The sequence below is a fragment of the Lupinus angustifolius genome, unplaced genomic scaffold, assembly GCF_001865875.1.
Source record: "Lupinus angustifolius cultivar Tanjil unplaced genomic scaffold, LupAngTanjil_v1.0 Scaffold_9_18, whole genome shotgun sequence".
In the NCBI taxonomy this organism is placed as follows: Eukaryota; Viridiplantae; Streptophyta; class Magnoliopsida; order Fabales; family Fabaceae; genus Lupinus; species Lupinus angustifolius.
In genome coordinates, this window is record NW_017718119.1 from 25,821 (window position 1) to 48,186 (window position 22,366).

Here is a 22,366-nt window from a genome sequence, read left to right on the forward strand (position 1 = left end):
CCCTTCAACAACCAGACCCATAGTATTTAGGAGCTAGCTTGGCATAAGGCCTGTGAGCCAAAGACTTTATTTTATAAGGTTGCGGCTTCAGAAATACCAATCTCCCTCTTGAAACTCTAATTCCCTCCTATGTTTGTTAGCCTGTTGTTTCATAAGATTCTGAGCCTTGGCTAAATTGGTCTTCAACTCTGCCAAAACCCCATCCCTCTGAGCAAATAACTGATTCACCTCTTCAATCTTAGAAGGAATAGCCCATGCCTTCAATAATGTAGGTGGTTCCCTCCCATATAAGGCCTTGAATGGAGTCATCCCGACTGAAGTATGATAGTTGGAGTTAAACTAGAACTCTGCCTCATGCAACCAATCCAACCATAACCTAGGTTTTGGACCTACAAAGCACCTAAGGTAGGTCTCCAAGCACTTGTTGGTCACTTTTGTTTGGCCATCAGTTTGAGGATGGTAGGAAGTGCTTAGCTTCAAGCGAGTACCAGCCATTCTAAACAATTCCTTCCAAAACTGACTTAGGAACAAGAGGTCTCTATCTGAAACTATAGAGTTAGGGAATCCATGTAGCTTCACCACCTCCCTTAAGAACACTATCGCTACATCCTTGGCAGAGTAAGGATGCCCCAATGCAAAAAAGTGTGCATATTTAGTCAATCTATCCACTACTATAAATATGGTGTCTTTCCCTCCGATTCTTGATAAACCCCTATGAAGTCCATAGATATAACCATCCAAACTTGTTGTGGAACAGGGAGAGGTTGCAACAACTTTGCAGGAGCTAAAGTTGAGTACTTACTCCTTTGACAAACATCACACTCTTCTACAAAAGTCTTGATGAAAGACCTCATTCCCTCTCAAAATAAGAAACTAGCAATCCTCTTAAAAGTTTTGAAGTGCCCTGAGTGGCCTCCCATAGGAGTTTCATGACATTCATCCATAATAAGGGGAATTATGTTTGAAGTCTTGGATACTACTAATCTGTCTTTATAGTAGAGTACACCCTTTCTGAATTCATAACCAGGGTGAGCATTAGGAGACACCACCAACTCTTGCATAACCTTCCACTTAGGGTCTTGCTGCAGTTCTTGGCTCCAAGAATCCATGTCCTCATTAGTGATCATAGAAATTGCAGAGTACAATTTCTGTCTAGAAAGAGTATCAGCTACTGAATTTTCTTTGCCTAGCTTATACTAGATCTCAAAATCCAACCCAATAAGCTTCACTGCCCACTTGAACTGCTCTTATGAAAATAACCTCTGATCAGTGAGAAACTTAAGGCTTCTTTGGTCTGTTCTGATTACAAAGTGTCTTCCCATAAAGTAGTGCCTCCACTTTTGAATAGATTGAACTAAGGCCATCAATTCCCTCTCATACACTGATTTTTGTTGTGCTTTCAATGAGAGCCCTTGACTCCAAAAGGCTAAGGGCCTTCCTTCTTGCATCAACACAGCCCCCAACCCTTTACTGGAAGCATCAGTTTCCACCACAAATTCTTTGGAAAAATCAGGAACAGCTAACATAGGTAAACTCATCATAGTCTGCCTCAACCCTTCAAAAGCTGTAGTAGCTGCTTCACTCCACTGAAAGGCTTCTTTTTTAAGCAAATTAGTAAGTGTTTAGCCAATTTACCATAATTCTAAACAAACCTCCTATAATACCCTGTGAGACCCAATAACCCTCTTAGCTCCTTAACGTTAGTAGGTCTAAGCTAATTTTTTATGGATTTCACCTTAGCTTCATCAGCAGATACCCCTCCTCCTGAGATTACATGCCCCAAATATTCAATGCTAGGCTGCCCAAAGCTATATTTCTTTAAATTAGCCTTTAAAGAATGTTTAACCAACAACTCCAATACTGCTTGCAGATGCTGGGAGTGAGTCATTACATCAGCACTATATACCAATATGTCATCAAAGAAGACCAACCTGAACTTTCTCAGATAGGGCTTTAGAATTTCATTCATCAAGGCTTGGAAGGTAGGGGGCATTAGTCAAACCAAAAGGCATTACTAGGAATTCATAATGCCCCTCATGGGTCCTAAACGCTATCTTACCAACATCCTCATCTCTCATCCTTATTTGATGATACCCTGACTTCAAGTCTAGCTTGGAAAAGATCCTGACACCCCCCCCCAATTCATCTAGCAACTCCTCAACTAGGGGAATAGGGAATTTGTTAGGGATAGTAACCTTATTTAAGGCCCTATAATTAACACTGAATCTCCACCAACCATCCTTCTTTTTCACTAAGATGATGGGATTGGAATAAAGGCTAATGTTGGGTCTAATTACTCCAGCATCAAGCATTTCAACAACTAACCTTTCAACCTCAGCTTTTTGGTAATGAGGACATTTGTAGGGCCTAAGATGAGGTATATCAGCTCCTTCCTTCAAATGAATTGCATGGTCCTGCCTCCTAGTGGGGGGTAACCCTTGGGGATCTTGGAAGACTGCCTGAAACCTCTACAACACCTTACTGACTTCTGTACGAATTTCGATATTAGGTTTTTGATTCAGTGGCTCACACTGCACCAACAATCCCTTCCCTTCTTCTAACAAAACCTGCATGAAGGCCCCCAAAGATAATTCTTCCTTTGCTAAAGCAGGATCACCCACCACTGTAATTACTGATCCCCCTTGTTTAACCTTTAACTTCATCTTGCCAAAATCAGCCCTTACCTCTCCTAAACTGGATAACCATTCTAGTCCCAACATCATATCAACCCCTTTCAACCCAAACAGATAGAAATCTCGTACTATTTCTAACCGTGGCATGGAAATTTTGAGTTGAGAACACTTACCTTTACACCTGATGTAGTGTCCATCTCCCACTTCCACCATATATGCCTTTGTCTCATCAAACTTCAACTGTAAGTGATTCACCAATTCTGTTGATATGAAATTGTGAGAAGCTCCACAATCCAACATGATCACCACTAGATGCAACCCCATAGTACCCTTTATTTTCCATGACTTAGTAGAAGTCAGCCCCTTCACAGAATACAAGGAAAGTCAGCCCTTTATTTTCTAGGTCTTCTTCTCCACTTTCTCCAACATCCTCCCTCTCTGCTAAGATCAACATTCTCAACTGTTTATTCTTGCACACATGGTCCCTAGTGAAAAGCTCATCACACCTAAAACATAGCCCCTTATCCTTTTTTTCCTTCATTTCATCACTTGTGAGTCTCCTGAAATCCCCCTTTCCCTTAACACTTTCTGCTTCTTGTGTGGTTTTGTGAAATACCCCTCCACTATCCATAGATGAACCCTCCCTCCTAGTACTATTTATTGATGAAGGGTCTAATGTCACTGTCTTGCTACAAGGCCCCCCTCTAAATGATCCTACACTTTAGTATATGTGGGATTAGGTCTCTTGCTTATCACCATGTTCTTTTGCTCAATGAGTATAGCCTTCAAAATTATCTCATGCAGAGTGGTCAACTCATACAACCTCACTTCCACCCTTATCTCCTCCTTGAGCCCATTGAGGAAGACTCCTCTTACAAACTCTTGGTTAACCTTCCTTAAAGCCACTGCATACTTCTCAAACTCCTTAACATAAGCTTTAACACTTCTTTCTTGCTTCAAGGATAGTAGTAATTCAAAAGGATTTTGCGCCATAGAAGGTTGGAACCTTCTGACCACAACTATTTTGAAGCTTTCCCATGTAGGAGAGGGGTTACATCCCTCCCACCATTGAAACCAGCTTAAGGCTCTGCCTTCCAGGGCCACCATTGTGGCTTGCATCTTTTCCTCTTATGTAATGGCCCTGAGGTTGAAGTACCTCTCCAACTTCTGAACCCAACCGAAGGCATCCTCTCCATGGAAGATTGGAATCTCCAACTTCCGCCATCTATCAAGACCTTGATGACTCATTTTGCTTTCCATCTCTTCACCATTTTCACTACCTTCTTCCATCGAGTTATCCCCCTCCACAATCCCTAGCTTCGGAGCAATGGCAGAAAGCAAATTCTCTGTTTTCTTCATTCGAGCCTCATTCAATTCTAATCTAAGGCGAATTTCTTCCCTTTCTTGTCGCAAATCGTCGCGTTCGTGAGATCCACTTTCACCTTCCTTAGCCATGCTTCTAGTTGACACCATAAATCGAATTCAGCAGCAATAGCAATGGTGGTTCCACTCCTCAGGCACTAAGAAAGGTGCTCTGATACTAGTGTTAAACACTGGTATCCAAGAATAAGAGAAATTGGAACAAATTAGAATGAATATTGCCCCTAACCCAGAATCAAAGTGATTTCTGTTAGGGTTCTAAGAACTTTATTGAAGATAGGAAGAATTACAATGTAGAAAAAGATAAGAACAAAGGATTCCACAACCCCACCCTCTCTGATTTCCCCAAGTCAGAATAATAGTTTTTCTAACTAACTAACTACCAAAGGTAGCTTTCTATTTATAGGCCTAACCGAATTAACTAACTAAGGGTAAAAGGGGAAGTTTGTTCGCTATTTACTTAGTCAAACCTTCCTTTTCCCTCTTTTATATACATTTCGAATTATAGCCCTCCCTTACTCCTATCACCATCATTACAAAGTGAATCACAGAACGTGGAAGTAAACTTTCAAAACAAAGGCAAACTGCTTATCTCACATCATACAAAATTTTACAAAACCTTCTACTCTAGATTCTCATGAAAACTCAAAAAAACATTTCACCCAATTCACAAAATATATGAGTGAGAGGGTGGTGAGTCAATAAATGGGGAACTTAAACTCACCCATAATGATCCCTTGTGCCCCTCGGTAGTAAGAGCTTGTCAATGTTCTGAATCTCTCCTGACCAGCTGCATGTAAGTAGAATCAACCGATTATGTTATGGCTAAAATAAAGATAGTCGTCATGATCATCATATATTCATATCTACAGTATAAACTAGAAAGTGAAACATCAATCAATAAACACAAGTGAACTAATACCTGTATCCCAAATGGCAAGCTTCATATTTTTACCATCCAATGTCACATATTTAACCTTAAAATCAACACCTACATGAGATTCAAAAGCAGGAGCATTAATCAGATAATTTGGGGAAAAACAATTGTGCACGAAACTCTATATCATCAGGTTGTGACCGATTATGACATTCCACAATCGGTTGCCATTTGAACACGAACAAATAGATAGAGCAGATAAAAAAAGTCAGTGAGCTATATACGAATAACTAATCCGGTATATTTTCCACATTCATAGGAGTAGATTTATGTTTTTGCTTTACAAAAGACTAAGGCTAAACCAAGGTGATACTTGGGGCGACAAATTCCAAAATGAGTCTCTCACCTTGTAGGGATAAGGATGAACACATCTATTCATCTTAAAACTAATTACCAATGAGAGTAGCTAGATAAGTATTTAAACCATACTCGAGATAATAAGGCAAATGTGAGACTTACCAACTAAGAGCATCTTACCCCGGGTTTCACTTAATATTATGTCGTGTTTCATTCTATTTATACAATACACCAATTGCTACCTAATAACGCTAGCTATTACACTGGTATGCATAAACCTTAATTACCAACGAAGACAATTAGTTATGGAATAGCTAAAAAGGCACACATGATAAAATCAATGAAAAACAAAAGAAACGGACCAATTGTTGGGGAAAGATCTTCGAAGCTATCAGATGTAAAACAAAGGAGGAGACTACTTTTGCCAACGCCGGAGTCTCCGATCATCAGCAACTTAAACAAATAATCGAATTCCTGGGTTGAACTCGATTCCATCGCATTCAAACTAAATCAATACGAACAAAATCATTTCATATCTCAATTCATAAGACCAAAATTCGATATTGAAAGATAACTTAATGTTAATGAAAGAAAGAGATTTGCATACCAAACAAGATTGAATTCAAGAGGAAAATTGTATCAGAGGAAATTGGAGGTGGAATATTAGCAACGAAAAACAAAACCGAAGCGTGTGTCCGAATTATCAGGTCACCGTTTTGCCTTTTTTATTTAACCAAATAATATCTAGCTTCCACTCAGTTACTACATACAAACAAAATTTGCATCGATCAAAAAAAACATTTATGGAAAGGAATAATCACGTAATAATTAGTGTATATCAAGAAAAATTACAAATGCTTAGGCTCATCCTTCCTAAAATGTGAGGTATGTTTTAAGATTTTGGTTGAAAATAATACTTCTACATCTTCGCTCTTTATGTCCTGTAATGATTAGAATATTAGATTAATGGATGAATAAGTTTGCCTTATAGAGTCATTTGATTAATGATTAGGTTCAAGATGTGATGTTATGTGATGTTGTATAAGTATGTTTTCTTTGGTGTATATATTTTATGAAGTTGTAAAATTGTCTAGTAGTGTAAAGTCAGATTAGATCTTCAATGTCGAAAATTCGATCTTAAGAATGACATTTGTTGGAAAGAGTAGTCACGAACTTCGAAATGAATTAATTCTTTACAAAAAAGATGAAAGAATACTATTGGTTGTACAAAAAAACAAACGTATCCAAAACTAAAATAATAATCCACATTCCACCCTAGCTATTTCGGTAAGCAACGAATTTAATTGTAATTATTATGCTACATGTTTATTATCCTACCAAAGTTTGTAAACGCTTAGAATTTTTAATAAATTAATTGTGTTTGATTTATACTTTTGAAAAACTTTTACAAAATTTAAGGAGTAATATGTAGAAGTAATTATTTTCTTAGATTAAAAAAGTTTACTTTCTGAATTGAAAATTAAAATTTAGGAAATATTACTATTTGTTCTCGCCCTTTCTTTCTCAACTCCTCAAGCTAAAATTCCTTTAATACTAAAAGTACATACCAAAAATATATTTTTACTTTTTAGTAGTCCAAAGACAAACCAAGATTTGATTAAATATTAAAAAATAGATATTTGATCCTTCAAATAATTTGTAGGAATGAATTTAGTTTCCTAGAAATTCTAAACTCAAATTGGTCTCAAGCAAATCAAATACTGATAAAATTAATCATTTTTATGATTAATTTATGGACACTATAGTTAGTGACTATTTTTTATCCATATTCATAATCTTTGTATAGTGATTTAAATTTTTAACTTATTAGGATGAAATCGGTACAAACAAACAATGATAATGATGAAAGTATGTTTTCACTAGACAAAAATAAAATAATTATGATTCTATATTGTTACTTATTTGATATGTTTTTAATAGTATTTTTTTTAAAAAAATGTTTAAATGTAGGGCTCATATGTAGTAGGAGTGATATCAAAGTGTACAAAAATAATTATAAGGATGAAAATGAGTTTTCAATCAATAAAAATAGTATGATTATGATTCTCAGTTGTTACTTATTCAATATGTTTTTAAAGTTATCACTTAGTAGTATTTTTTTAAATAAAATATTTAAATGTAGGTTTCCTATATTGTAGGGGTAGACACATGGATAGAGATGACAATGCAACCAGTATTCTGTTGTGCATGCCTAAAAGTTTATTTCGGTTCAATGTTTTATGCAAATTAAATTAGTGACTAAACCGAACATAAAGATATAGTTCGGTTATATTCGATTAAATACAAATTTTATTTATTTGGTTTAGTTTCGTAGTTTTTTGACTTATTTAAAAAATATTTTAAGAAATAATTGAACAAAGTTTGTAAAGTATATAGTCAACTAAATAAATACTAAACACATTAATAATAAAGTATTCAATATTAATTCAATACTCTTTATAGTAAAACAATAATAATTTAATAACTCAACACACTGTAAACTTGAAATTTTAGTTCATGAAATCTTCGACAATGTCCAACAAAATTTTAAAATGATCAACTTGGTACCAATTTTTTAGTTCAACATTATCACCTATTAGTCCACATCATCACTAATGTCCTCAAGTTCTTTCTCTATTTTCTTTTAGTTCTTTAATTTCTTTATTCAATTAAATTTATCCCTGGATAGTGAGATAATGTACACTAGTTTTTTAGTTTTATTTCTATCTTCTCAATGGATAGTAGAGATAATACATAATTTTTTTGGTTTTCCACACGTATCCTCGCACTAGAGGCAATCCTGTCCGAGCCGGGAACATCAATAGGTATGTTGGGCTAACTCTCCCAACGGATATTTTTTTCATCCACAAGACTCAAACCCGAGACATTGCTCAAGGGTTCGGTTGCTATTATTGTATTTGTTGTATGCAGTGATATTATTATACGCTTTTGTTATAATTAAAATATAGTTTATATGTTATTTGATGATGTTTTCGACTTGTTTGTGTCATTGTATAGCACTAAAATTTTATTTGTTGGTTGTAGACGTTGTACAATTAGGTACACTACTGTTTTTAAATTGAGTATACAATTATTAAATATTGTTATATAATATCATTTATTTTTTAGAATTTTAATATAAACCGAGTTAACCGGTCCAACCATTGACTCATTGGTTGGACCAGTGATTCATTGACCTAATACTCTGATCGAGTCATTGATCAGTCCGAGTTTAATAATGTTGGTTATATGTATTGTTCTTGTTGAAAGTAGAGCATAATCCAAGTCTTAAGAGATGGATTAATGTAGGTAGGAAGAAGTTTGTTGTAACTTGCTAAAAACAGTAAGCAATTTGAAATACTGTTAAAGTAGTTAACTACCACTTACTATAAATAGTAAGACATTGCAATAAGAAAATGAACTGCATTTTTTAATCTTCTTCTTCTTTCTTGAATCCATTTTCTTCTTCTTTCTATTTTGTTAGCATTGCCATGTTCCAACAAATTCTAGTATCAAGAGCTCGAAGAATCCAATAACCTGTGGGTAGGCAGAAGCGGTTCTGTGAAGAACAATGAGCAATCACAATTCATTGCGTGTGAACCAGTTGGGAAAGGAACGTGTAACAGAAGATTAAGGTGGGCGATCTGAGAAGAATTGAAAAGAAAAACACAGATCAATTGAAGACTCTAAAATGGTAGGAGGAAATGGCAATAATCTTCCCTCAATGGGACTCCCTATTCTCACTGAAAATAATTGGGATCGTTAGAGGACTCAAATGAAGGTGCTATTTTGTTTTCAAGAATTGAGTGAAGTAATTGAAGAAGGTCTTCCCCCTCTAAACCCAGATGCCACAGAAACACGGAAGGAAATACATAAGGAAGCCAAGAAAAGGGACAACAAAACCCTGTTTCTAATTCACCAGTGTGTGAATGATGTTCACTTTGAGAAAATTCAGAATGCAATTACTTCTAAGGAAGCTTGGGACATATTGATCAAAAGTCACACAGGAGGAGACAAAATAAAGAAGGTAAAGCTACAATATCTTAGGAGACAATATGAGCTATTACACATGGAAGAAAATGGTAGAATTGGTGAATACTTCACCAAGATTCTGACCATAACCAACCAAATGAAAGGTTATAGAGAATACATCTCAGATCTCATGATAATTGAAAAAATCATGAGATCTTTGCCTCAAAGATTTGACTTCATAGTGGTAGCCATTGAAGAAGCCAAGGATATAGCTACAATGAAGATAGAGGAGCTACAAAGTTCCTTGGAAGCACATGAACTAAGGCTGTTGGACAGAAATCCAGCCAAGAAATCTGAACAAGCCTTGAAGGCAAGTCACTTCAGGGAAGAGGACAGAAGGAAATATAAGATTTGGAGGAGAAAATAAAGCTTTCATAAAAGAGGACAATTGAATCAAGCCAGATCAACACATGATTGGCCTGAATCCTCAGATAAAGGAGGAAGAACAAAGTTGAACCAAAAGAGATTTGACAAAAGCAAAGTAGAATGCTACAATTGTCACAAGATGGGCCACTACTCTTATGAATGTGCCAAAGATAAGTCCAAGAACAATGAAGAAGCCTATGCAACACACGAATCATACTCAGAACCACTGAATTTGATGGTGACAACCTCAACTGCAGACTCATACACAGAATCCTCGTACTTAGACTCAAGGTGTTCAAATCACATGACAAAGCACAAAGAATGGTTGATAGATTTTGACTCATCAAAGAAGAGCAGAGTAAAGTTTGCATATGACAGCTCATTAGAGGTAGAGGGAGCAGGAAATGTAGTCATCATCAGGGAGAATGGAACCAAGGCACTAATCACAAATGTGTTGTATGTGCCAAAGATGAAATGCAATCTTCTAAGCATAGGGAAACTCATAGAAAAAGGGTTCACAGTCCTGATGAAAAATGAGCAACTTAAGCTCTTTGATTCTTAAAACAAACTAATATTCAGAAGCAAAGTAAACAAGAATAGAACATTCCAAGTGAATATAAAGGCTGCTGAGATTCACTGCTTAGCCTCTATGGAAATAAGTAATGAGAATTGGCTTTGGCACTCAAGATATGGTCACTTGAATTTCAAGAGCCTACATCAACTAGGAGCAAGGAAATTAGTCTCTGGTATGCCAATCATATCCATACCTGAGAAGACTTGTGAAGTCTGCTTGATAGGAAAACAAACAAGACACACATTCAAATCAAAAGCAAAGATGAGGTCTAGAGCAATCCTTGAAGTGGTTCACTCGGATGTATGTGGTCCTTTTGAAACTCCTTCTTTAGTTGGAAACAAATACTTCATAATATTTGTAGATGAGTTCAGCAGGATGACTTGGTTGGATGTAATAAAGGCCAAGAGTGATGCCTTTGAGTCCTTTCTGAATTTCAAAGCTCTTGCAGAAAAGGAAAGTGGTAAAAATCTGAAACTTCTAAGAATAGATGGAGGAGGAGAATTCACCTCAAATGAATTTGAATCATATTGCAGGAAAAATGGTATAAGGCACGAAATCACTGCACCATATACTCGTCAACATAATGGCTTGGCAGAAAGGAGAACCAGAACCATTCTGAACATGGCAAAAAGCTTAATCAAAGGAAAAGAACTACCACAAAAACTATGGGCTGAAGCAGTGTCAACATCTGTATACCTCCTAAACAGATGCCCAACCAAGAAGCTTGAAGGAAAGGTACCAATTGAGGTCTGGACAGGAAGAAAACCAATTGTGAGTCATCTCAAAGTGTTTGGGTCACTAGCCTATAGCCACGTACCAGATCAAAGGAGAACAAAACTTCAAGATAAAAGTGAGGCCATGGTCTTTATAGGCTATCACTCAACTGGAGCATACAAACGTTATGATCTAGACAAAGAAAGGGTAATGATCAGTAGAGACGTGGTGGTCCTAGAACATGAGAAGTGGGACTGGAAACAAAAACAATCAGGCCTAACCAGAATGGTACAGGAAATTCATGAAACTTCAAACAATGAGCCTATCCAAGAAGAATCAACTGAAGCAGCTCACGAAAATCCTACAACTCAGAGGTCTCAGAGATCAAGGTCAATGTCAAACAGGTTCAGAGACTATGAGATACACATTGATGATCAAATCAATGATGAAGGTGACCTGATACACTTGGCCCTCATGGTTGAAGCCAATCCTATTAATGAATCAGAAGCACTAACACAAAAGGAATGGAAAACAGCAATGGTTGAAGAGATCAGGTCAATAGAAAGAAATGAAACTTGGGACCTGGTCAAGTTACCAATTGACAAACATCAGATAGGAGTGAAGTGGATCTTTAAGCAAAAACTTAACCCTGGTGGATTAATCTCAAGGTACAAAGCTAGATTGGTTGCTAAAGGATTTCTACAAAGGCAAGGAATAGATTACAAAGAAGTATTTGCACCTGTGGCCAGAATTGAAACCATAAGAACAGTGGTAGCAATTGCAAGTGCAAGAAACTGAGAACTATTTCAGCTTGATGTAAAATCAGCATTCCTACATGGTCCACTTATGGAAGAAGTATATGTGCAACAACCACCAGACTTCATAATAAAAGGCAAAAAGCAATATGTCTACAAGCTAAAAAGGCCATGTATGGACTTAAACAAGCACCAAGGGCCTAGAATAAGAGGATAGACTCATTTCTATTCAAACTCAACTTCATAAAATGCCAAGTTGAGCATGGAGTCTATGTAAAGGAAGATGCAGAATGCCAAACTCTGATCATTTGCCTATATGTAGATAATTTTCTAGTGTTAGGGTCAAACATTGAAAGAATTGAAGAGTTTAAAAGGGTAATGAAGGTTGAATTCGATATGACTGATCTAGGAGAGCTAAACTACTTCCTAGCGATGTAGTTTGCATACACTGAAGAAGGAATAATAATGCATCAAAAGAGATATGTAACTGAAGTACTAAAGAAATTCAACATGAACTCTTGCAATTCAGTTGGTAATCCAGTGGAAACAAGCTTAAAATTGTCTGAAGATGAAGAAGGTGATCCAGTGAATGAAACTATGTTCAAGCAGATAGTAGGTTTATTGAGATTCTTGTGTAATAACAGACCAGACTTATCCTTTGGGGCTGGCTTGGTGAGTAGATTCATGTGTAAGCCAAAGAAAACTCATCTGCTAGCAGCTAAAAGAGTGATGAGATACATCCAAGGAACAAGTGATCAAGGAATTCTATTTCCATATGGTAGACAAAGATCAGAACTGGAATTGATTGGGTATGCAGATTCTGATTATGGTGGAGACTTGATAGAAAGGAAGAGCACTTCGGGTTACATGTTCCTACTCAACAATGCCCTCATCTCATGGTGTTCCTCAAAACAACAAGTTGTTGCTCTTTCTAGTGTGAAGTAGAGTACATCTCAGGTTGTTTTGCTGCTTGTCAATCTGTGTGGCTCGAGGAGTTGCTAATTGAGATGAAGGTAAAGTTGAAAACCCCTTTACAACTCAGAATCAACAATGTTTCAGCAATAAGCTTGTCAAGGAATCCAGTGAGTCATGGTAGGAGTAAACACATTGAAGTAAGGTTTCATTACCTTAGAGATCTAGTAATCAAGGAGAAGATTCAAGTGGTGTATTGCAAGACACAAGTGCAATTGGCAGACATACTCACAAAAGCTTTGAAAAGTGATAGGTTTGAAGAGTTAAAGAGAAGAATATGTGTTTTATCTCTTAAAGAACTTGTCTTAGGGAAGAGTGTTGAAAGTAGAGCATAATCCAGTCTTAAGAGATGGATTAATGTAGGTAGGAAGAAGTTTGTTGTAACTTTCTAAAAACAGTAAGCAATTTGAAATTCTGTTAAAGTAGTTAACTACCACTTACTATAAATAGTAAGACATTGCAATAAGAAAGTATGAACTGCATTCTTTAATCTTCGTCTTCTTTCTTGAATCCATTTTCTTCTTCTTTCTATTCTGTTAGCATTGCCATGTTCAAACAGTTTTAAATACTTGCGGATACTAATATTTTTTCGTCCATATATCAAGTTTTGTTGTAAAGAAACTTGATTTATATATCATATACTAGCCTAAGTTTAACATATTTAAAAAATGTAAGGCTTGACATAGCCTCACCCTTAAACCTATTTAGAATTATATTCTATTATAAAATATTTAAATAGGTTATTATGTATAACTTTAATTAGTCTAAATATTGTGAAACTCGAGCCGAACATCAAGAGATCTCGTATTAAGTTTAACCGGTTTAAACAACTAAACCATTCGGTCGGATCAAATTGTTTCATATATAATTTATCATTTTTATCTATAAATATATAGTTGTATATAAAAAAAATCATATAATGAATAATTATATATAATTATATTGAAATAACATATTTCTATTTTTTGGACCGCTCTAATGTTCTATTTTTTCTAATTTTAAGTGAACCGTTTGGTTCATTTCCCGGGTTATTGCAGTTCAACCGAGTTTAACATGGTTGGATCGAAGTTTCTCAGGTTCAAAACGGTCCAACCACTCACTTTGTTAAGACTACAAACCATGGCCGTTTTCAAGTGCAACCAGTGGTTAAATCGGTCGGACCGGTTATCAGAACACTAAGTCTAATAGACATATTTTTTTACATTAGTGCATTAATTATTAGAATTAAGTTTTAATTTTTATATTGAAATCTAATGCAAATATTAATATAAGTCATCATACCAAGTTTAATATATTTTATAGACAATCTAAAGTTTGATTTATTAAACTACATAGGTTTTTTTAGGAAATCTTATTTGATTTGTTTATTAAAAAGCCTGGCCTCATTTATTAAAAGTCAACTAACAAGGCGAACTAACATAGTAACATATTTTCACACTTACTCTATGATAATAGATTGAAAGTCAAAGAAAATAAGATAATATCAATAGCGTAATTTATTCATTAAATACAGTTTACTCTAACATACATTTGTCAATTGAGTTGAATTCACTGCAATTTTCATTTTCGGTCAAATTTTCCATTTGCAAATAATTTAATATGATTTCCAAATTTTTTATGGCATGGTTATAATTTTGTGTTAACTCTATTTTTCACGAAATTGGAGATTCTCCTATGAAATAAGTTCCATAATTCATACAAATAAGGAATTTGTTTTTGTCTAAGATTCTCTTATCAATTAAGTTTACAAGGAATAAGGGATTTCTTTTGATTTTTTAAATTTGAAAATTTCAGTACTTTTATTTTATTCTTAAATAAAAAATAGACAAATGTCCTTCTAGGTTTTCTCACCAAACTATTTTTAAATAATCACCTTTTGTATATTTTTAAAATGAAACCATAGGTTTTCTTAATAATTAAGTTTCCTCAAATAAGAATTTTGTTTCATTTTTTAATTTGAAATTTCAAAACTTTTATTATTTTTTTAAACTAATAGTTATTAATAACATGTATCTCAAAAAAATGCAAATTATTACAATTTAATTCTAAAAAATGACATGATAAAATTTGGCATGACAAAAATACCCACAGGTTGTGGATACATACAAAATTACTAGTAACAAGTACCAAGAATAAAAAATCATAGTTTAGGACAACCATGATATTCTTAAATCTATTTTTAATTAAATATTTTATATATTATATTTTTATTATTTTAAAATTATATATAACATATTTTATTATTATTTATATAATTTTTAGTGTTTGAAATGTAGTAAATATAGTAACAAATTTTTATACACAAATTTTTAATATAGTAACAAATTATTATCATTATTATTAAAAAATATATAAATATTTTGAACTTAAAAATAAGTTGGGTAGGGATGGATACCTACTAATTGAAAATAAGTATAGTTATGAACAAGAGATAAGCACAACTTACCTACCCTCTTCCCATTGTCATTTAGTTAGTTTTGATTTTAATTAGACAAATCAACGAATTTAGTTAAAAATTAACTAATTTAGTTAATTTTTTTAAATTTACCAATTTGATTCAAAAATTTGTCATTTATAGTTAAAAATTTAGTTTCTTTAATATACTAATTTATTTTTTGTCATTTAATATACTACAGTGAGAATGATGGTCAAAGTAATCTCTATTTTAAAGCATCTAACATTTATTCATAAAAATAAAATTCTGAAAATTTCTAATTTTCCAAACACCAACTTAATATTCACATAAACACTATAATGAATCACCATGAGTGTTAGTTCAAGTGGTACATGCTTGATTCCCTTTAAGCAAAGTCTTAAGTTCGAGTCTCGTAAATAAAAAAAATACTCGCTGAGAGAATTAGCCCGAACAGAATTATCTCAAGTACGAAAATATCTATGAAAAATAAAAAAAAACACTATGATAATTCATAAGTGTAATAGATAAACAGTTAATTCAATAAATCATTCATTTATATTACATTTTTAAAAAATCAATAATAATTAAAAATAAACTTTATGAATCCATTCATACAATTTTTTTTGTCATGAATCATTTACCTTAGGAAAAAAATTAAGCCTTTGTAATTTAGTTTCTTTCGTCAACTCTCGACATCCGCGTATAACCACAGCAACACACTTACACACCAAGTCATCATGTGCCTATACTGCATTCCCCAACACACCACCAATCTCTTTTCTTCTAATTCTCTCATCCATCAAAAATGGATTCAGACAAAGCACCCTTCTATTCTCTCTTTCACTTTCCATGTTCTCGATTCTCATGGCCTCTTCTCTTTCTTCTCTTTCTTCTCTTCACTCTCATCACGTTCCTTTCCCTTCACATATCCACCACTATCTCTCTTTTCTCCACCACTATCCTTTCCTTTCAACCCGATCAACCACCAACATGCTCTCACTTTCACCGTGTTGTGCCGCGTAGAAAGGTTGTTATGTCGATCGAGGAGTTTGGTGGCGTTGGAGATGGCAAAACTTCTAATACGGCGTCGTTTCGGAGGGCGATGAGGTACATGCATGATTTCAGGGGTCGTGGTGGGTCCCAGTTGAATATCCCGAATGGAACATGGGTCACTGGTAGTTTTAATCTTACCAGTGATTTCACCCTTTTTCTGGAACATGGTGCTGTTATTCTTGCATCTCAGGTTCTTTGTTTCTTAACCTCCTTTCTGTATTTTTCTTGTTTTTCAGGTTTTTTATATTTGATTTCATGTGTGTTTTGTTCTTAGGTTTCGTATAGTTTATGTATCTATTATTGTATTCTACCATTGTTATTTTCATTTATACGCGTAACTAATCCATCAGATCAAGTGACATTATTTTCTGAGATAAATGTGGTCCAACTTTTTTACCTCATTCATCATTCTTGTGTTAACCCGTGTAAAGAATAAAGTTTTACAATGTGAGTGGATCCATTATTTTCTCTAATATTAAACTCTTAGATATTTGTTCTTACTGGTATAGAGAAGGAATATATGCCTTTTAGGGGGAAAAAATATATTGATATATGCGGATTTCAATACTTTGAGAGTTTCGGTTGATGATGTTTCAAATAATAAATGAGTTAGCATTTTATTTTAAAAAAACTAGCTTACTTTAAGTAGTATCCAGCTGTAACTTGGGTTATGCATGTGATTAGATTCGTTTCATTGAATGCCTAAACACTGAAATAAAATAAAGAGACAACAATCTTGTCACAAAAATGTTTAGATCGTTATTGATCTATTCACATTAAAGATAATCATTATTCATTCTTAAATAAAACTATGTAGGGGAATGATAGATAATCTTATAAAAATCTGTATACTGATAATTTATTAGACTAAATAAAATTCTTTTACATTTAATTTTTCTTTGGGTAGAAATAGTGGTTGTTTCTTTAGATCTTTATGTGAAACAAATAAAATCTGTATACTGATCTGATAAGTCGTCCTGTCTTTATCCGATCAAATTTCATCATATAATATTAAAAAATTTACTTTTTTGTTTTTAGAAAAAAAATGTATGTATTAACGGTGTAAAAGTTTTTTGCACTATCATTGTATCACTCATATTTAATTATCGCTTGACTTTTCTAAAAAGTAATATATATGAATGATAAACATATATACTTATTGTGTGTAAATCTTTATATTAATAGTATATATGAGTATTATATTATCTTGTTTTTGTGATTTTTTTTAATTAAATGAACTTATTAATTAGATGAAAATAGAAACAAACGGTGACAAGAAAATGCACTATGATTCCCCTTCCTTTATGTGGAAAGGTGGTGAGAACTCAGAGGTTGCTTTTTTGACTTGTAGCAATATGTGCGGTACAAATTAGCAACCACATGGAACCAACCAAATAATTGCTGTTTAACACTAGTGATTTTTGTTTATTCTGTCTTTAACTTTATGTTCATTTATTATACTTGTGGCAATTTGATGAAAGTAAAGTTTATTTATAACTTTAAAGTTTCAATTCACAGGACCCAAAAGAATGGCCCATAATTGAACCATTGCCATCTTATGGTAGAGGGAGAGAGAGATTAGGAGGTAGACATATTAGCCTCATTCACGGAAATGGCATACGCAATGTTGTCATCACAGGTATAATAGCGTGTGATCTTTTTTTCCTTTTATTCAAAATTCCTTTGGAGTATCAACAAATTAATCCACCATGGAGAATGGGGACATTTTTTTATGGTTTATTTGAACAAGGATAGTAAAGCCGTCAATATTAAATTTATAAGGCCATGTCCAATGTTATGCCAGCAATGATATATTAAGCTCTTAGCGCATTAGATAATTAGCATTAGAGGAATTTTTAGAAGTATGCTCGACTTATCATATAAGGCATAAAGGATTATATCAAGATAAACAATTATAATACACAATCATTATGTTATTTACAATTTATTTGAATTACTTTTTTTAAAAGTCAATAATTATTAAATATATCAATGAACAAAACTAGAGATGACAACAATGTAAGGCGGTTGCCGATAGTGCTTGCTCGTGGTTGTACACACATTTTTACTGCTGGACAACCATTTCTTCATTTGTGTTGTTTGCTTTTTGTGTTATTTTGATGAATCTCATTATTTGAACGGTTGAACTTAAGTTATTTTTCTATTATTATGACTTACGAATTATGATGAGTCCTACGACTTGAATTTGGGTTATTTCTCTTGTTATTTGACTGTTAGGAGTCTTATAACTCTTCTTGATCATGAATTGTGCTATTCATGATTATTTTGAATCTTGATTCAACTATTATGCAATGAATGCATCTTCTCTTTCGTCCAATAGTTTACTTATATTTAGTTTTAAGAGTATTTCTAGGATTAAACTTTAAGAGGATAATACATATTTATGTACTAAAGCATAAGAGCTTTTACGGTGTAAACGTATCATCTATCTTTCACCTCTAAATTTTTATTAATCCTTAAATTAAAGTAATATACATGAATGATAGATAATGTACATGAATGATAAATTAAAGTAATATTTAATTTTTATTAAATATTAAAATTCTACTATATTTATATGTTTTGTAATAATATAAATTATTACTTGAATAATAACATATATAATATTTTTTGTCACTATATTTTAATGACTAAAATTTAGTATGAATGAGTAAAAAATTGATTATATAGTTTCAAAGTAATAGAAATATTATAATATATAAAATAACAAAACAATACTTGTTAATATTTGATTGACCTTTTACCTATTTTTTTATATATTTAATCACCTTTTACCTATTTAAGCCATAATCAAATGTATTTTTTAGTTGATAAATTGTACATAAGCAATTTATTAGTTATTGACTTATTTGGTTTTGTAGGAGAAAATGGTACAGTTGATGGTAGAGGGAGGATGTGGTGGGAACTTTGGTGGAACAGAACATTAGAACACACAAGAGGCCACCTCCTTGAGCTAATGAACTCTGATAATGTTCTCATTTCAAACCTCACCTTTCAAAATTCTCCTTTTTGGACCATCCACCCTGTTTATTGCAGGTTTGATTTGTTTTTACTATATATCTTTTCTATTAGTGTCATTGTAGTAAAACTAAATATGCAACTTATTATTTTGTCCAATTTAAAGCTTAGACACAGTCATCAGCTTTAGTGATTTTTGACAAAAGTAACCCATAATCCAGTTCAATTTATTGGGTGACTTCTTATATTGTACACAGTTTATCTTGTCTAAACAAACTCAATTTAAGTAGACAATTTTTAAAATAAATACCATTTATGGCTTATTTTTGTTTTTAGATTTTTTAACAAGCACTTGCATTTAATAAATAGCTGTGTTTTGTTTCAGTAATGTTGTCATCAAAGGGATGACAATCTTGGCTCCTCTTAATGCTCCAAATACCGACGGCATAGACCCAGGTTTGTCCTTAGTTACTATTTATCCTTTTGACGAATAGAGACCATCTGTCCCAAAAGCATGACCCCCGATCTTATCCTATCCAATAAAATTTTGACACCTAATGAAAAACTAACATATCACTTTAACTTTGTTTCCCACTACTCAATTTTTTCTAATAAGTGTCTAAGTTTCATTGGATGAGACAAGGTTGAGGACAACTGATCTGCATTCCCTTTTGACCTTGTAATCCTTATGCAGAATGTCTAAGAGAATAAATGCTAGACATCATCTCAAACTCTAACTAGTGAATTTCTTTATTGGTGACGCAGACTCGAGTACGAATGTATGCATTGAAGATAACTACATAGAAAGTGGAGATGATCTTGTAGCTATAAAGAGTGGATGGGATCATTATGGAATCAAAATGGCCCGTCCTAGCTCAAACATAATAGTGAGGAGAGTTTCAGGCACCACCCCAACTTGTTCTGGAGTAGGAATAGGTAGTGAGATGTCTGGAGGAGTTTATAACATCACAATTGAGGATTTGCATGTGTGGAACTCCGCTGCCGGAATTCGCATAAAATCCGATAAAGGAAGAGGAGGCTATGTAGCAAATGTTAGCATAAGTGATATAAGAATGGAGAGAGTTAAGATACCCATTAGGTTCAGTAAAGGTTCAAATGACCATCCTGATAATGGGTGGGATCCAAAAGCTATTCCTAGATTTAGGAACATTTCTATCAGTAATGTGGTAAGTATAAATTCTACAAAAGCCCCAGTTTTGGTTGGTGTAGAGGGTTCATCATTTGAAGGCCTGTGCTTCAAAAATATTACCATGATTGGTGTAGCATCATCCTCAGAATGGCATTGTCAACATGTGTCTGGTTTTGTCACTGATGTTTTCCCTGTTGCATGTCCTGAGTTGCTGAACAATGGAAACTCATCATGGTGTTCACCTTCCTGATTTAATTTGATGGTTCCAACAATGGAAAAGCCAGAGCTATGCTCTTATTACTTCATTAAGCAGTTTGAGTATTGCTTAAGCAGAAATTCTGGGGATGCACGAAAAATCGAGATGGACGAAATTAGGATTGTGAAGCCTAAATTTATATGACATCTTGCCGCTGCTGCATGCTGATCGGTTACAAGGTTTGTGATTGGAATGTGCAGAGTGCTATATTTGATTGATCCCATGGTCCTCACTCTAGCCAGGGTTGGTGGCTATAGAACATGGAGTTGCACTTTGGTTTGCTTAGATATTTAACCTTTTGATTCATATTCTTGTGTTTTCAATATGGTTCTCATTTAGAATAGGATTATATTACAGTTGTTTAGACAGAGAATTGGCAGTTTATTCATAAGAAAGAGGCCAAATTTGAACAGTGTGAACTGATTAATGTATAAAACAATTTTGAATCGGAGTTAATCAATTTTTTTTAGAAAAATTCACGTGGAAGTTATTCATTAAACATGATTTGGGCCGTTTTGTGGTTAAACTGGAATACATATGCCGTGTAGGCAATATAAACATATATTGTTGAGCCCATTCGTTATGGCTGACCACCGATGATCGGGAGCACATCTGATGTTGAATAATCAGTGTTACTCTATGTATTGTAAGCTATGAATGGTCAGAAAAATACTTAAAAATTAGATTTTAACTTAAATATTTTTTTTCCAACTAAATGTGTGACAACAAATATCCACTTTGTTGATCAGTCGTGAGATGGAACAATTACCTCATGATGGTATGGTCGTAGACGTGCATGCCATCAAACTCAAGTCTTTGTTTTGAATTATTGATATTTGTGTAGGTGATAGAGAAGATTTGTTTTTGAGAGGGATGGTTGAGGTGCATTTATGGGTCATTTTAGGGAGTTTGTAGGTTGTTCTGGGCCAATTTTCTCTCCTTCGACCCTTATAAATTGGAGTCTTCCCCTTCTTCCTACTTCTCCACTTTTGTATCTCATTTATTCTCCCATTAAAATTATGCAGTTTAGTGTGATTAGGTGAGAGTACTACTATAGTAATGAGGGATGGTCATGGGTTTCTGAGGCATTTAGGGTTGGGTGGCTGATTATGGCTTTGTAGGTTAATTTACAATCTATGATCATGAACTTGGTCTTGATTTTCATGGATAGTAATTGGTTGCTTATGACCATGCAAACTTTTATATATCCCTTGGGTGATACCATTACTAGTTAAGTGTCATGTAGTTCAAGATTTTGAAGAGGTTTTGAAACATGATATCAATCGAGCTTCCCAAATCGGTGACTAAAGTATGAACCTACTTGTTCTTTAGTCACTTGGGACTACCAGCATGTCGACGTGCCCTTGGAAACACTTTCATAATCTCTATTGTAAAAGTAAATAGACGAAGTCGGTCTAATTGAATGGGTCACTTCGTTACCTCTTAAATGCACTTATTTATATTGTGGATGACTTCTCCTAATTATATTGTGGGGCGAAGTGGTCTATACTCTAAGGTGATGTCTCTAATCATTGCAGACATTGCGACCGACTAACAATATTCTAGATTAAGACTATTTTAATTTTATGTATGGGCAAAGTAAAAATTGCACTATTCATATGGTGTGACTTTGCCTTTGGCGTGAATGAATGTTTTTCGACATAATAGGTGTAACACCGCGAATTTTACGATTTTGAATTATAAGAATTTATTAATATTTTTATTAATTATATATTCAAAAATGAATTTCTGGGAAATTTCGGTAAATAATTAGACGAAACTCTCGTTGAGTTTTAGTCTTGAAATTTTATTACTTATTTTATGGTAAATTTTGTTAATTTACGGAGACAGT

The 22,366-nt window shown here is 33.9% G+C and overlaps 3 protein-coding genes across 3 annotated transcripts in view; 2 read left to right on the forward strand and 1 right to left on the reverse strand.

Annotated features, from left to right (window-relative positions):
• LOC109337620 (ras-related protein RABC1-like) overlaps positions 1-5,980 on the reverse strand; it is a 14,213-nt gene extending 8,233 nt beyond the window's left edge. The window contains exons 1-4 of the mRNA XM_019574631.1: positions 5,855-5,980; positions 5,610-5,752; positions 4,936-5,004; positions 4,738-4,803 (exon numbers count right to left, since the gene is read on the reverse strand). Of these exons, the coding sequence (XP_019430176.1) occupies positions 4,738-4,803; positions 4,936-5,004; positions 5,610-5,742 (268 nt within the window). The 5' untranslated portion in view covers positions 5,743-5,752; positions 5,855-5,980. The remainder of the gene's footprint in view (positions 1-4,737; positions 4,804-4,935; positions 5,005-5,609; positions 5,753-5,854) is intronic.
• Positions 5,981-9,022: 3,042 nt separating this feature from the next.
• On the forward strand, positions 9,023-9,646 carry LOC109337619. The gene has a single exon (XM_019574630.1). The coding sequence runs from the start codon at positions 9,023-9,025 to the stop codon at positions 9,644-9,646; it is 624 nt and encodes a 207-aa protein (XP_019430175.1).
• Positions 9,647-15,800: 6,154 nt separating this feature from the next.
• Positions 15,801-20,884, forward strand: LOC109337617 (probable polygalacturonase). Its single transcript, XM_019574628.1, has 5 exons — positions 15,801-16,319; positions 17,648-17,768; positions 19,012-19,186; positions 19,494-19,564; positions 19,874-20,884. Exons 1-5 carry the CDS (start codon positions 15,882-15,884, stop codon positions 20,506-20,508), a joined length of 1,440 nt encoding a protein of 479 aa, XP_019430173.1. The 5' UTR covers positions 15,801-15,881; the 3' UTR covers positions 20,509-20,884.
• The last annotated feature ends 1,482 nt before the right edge of the window (positions 20,885-22,366 follow it).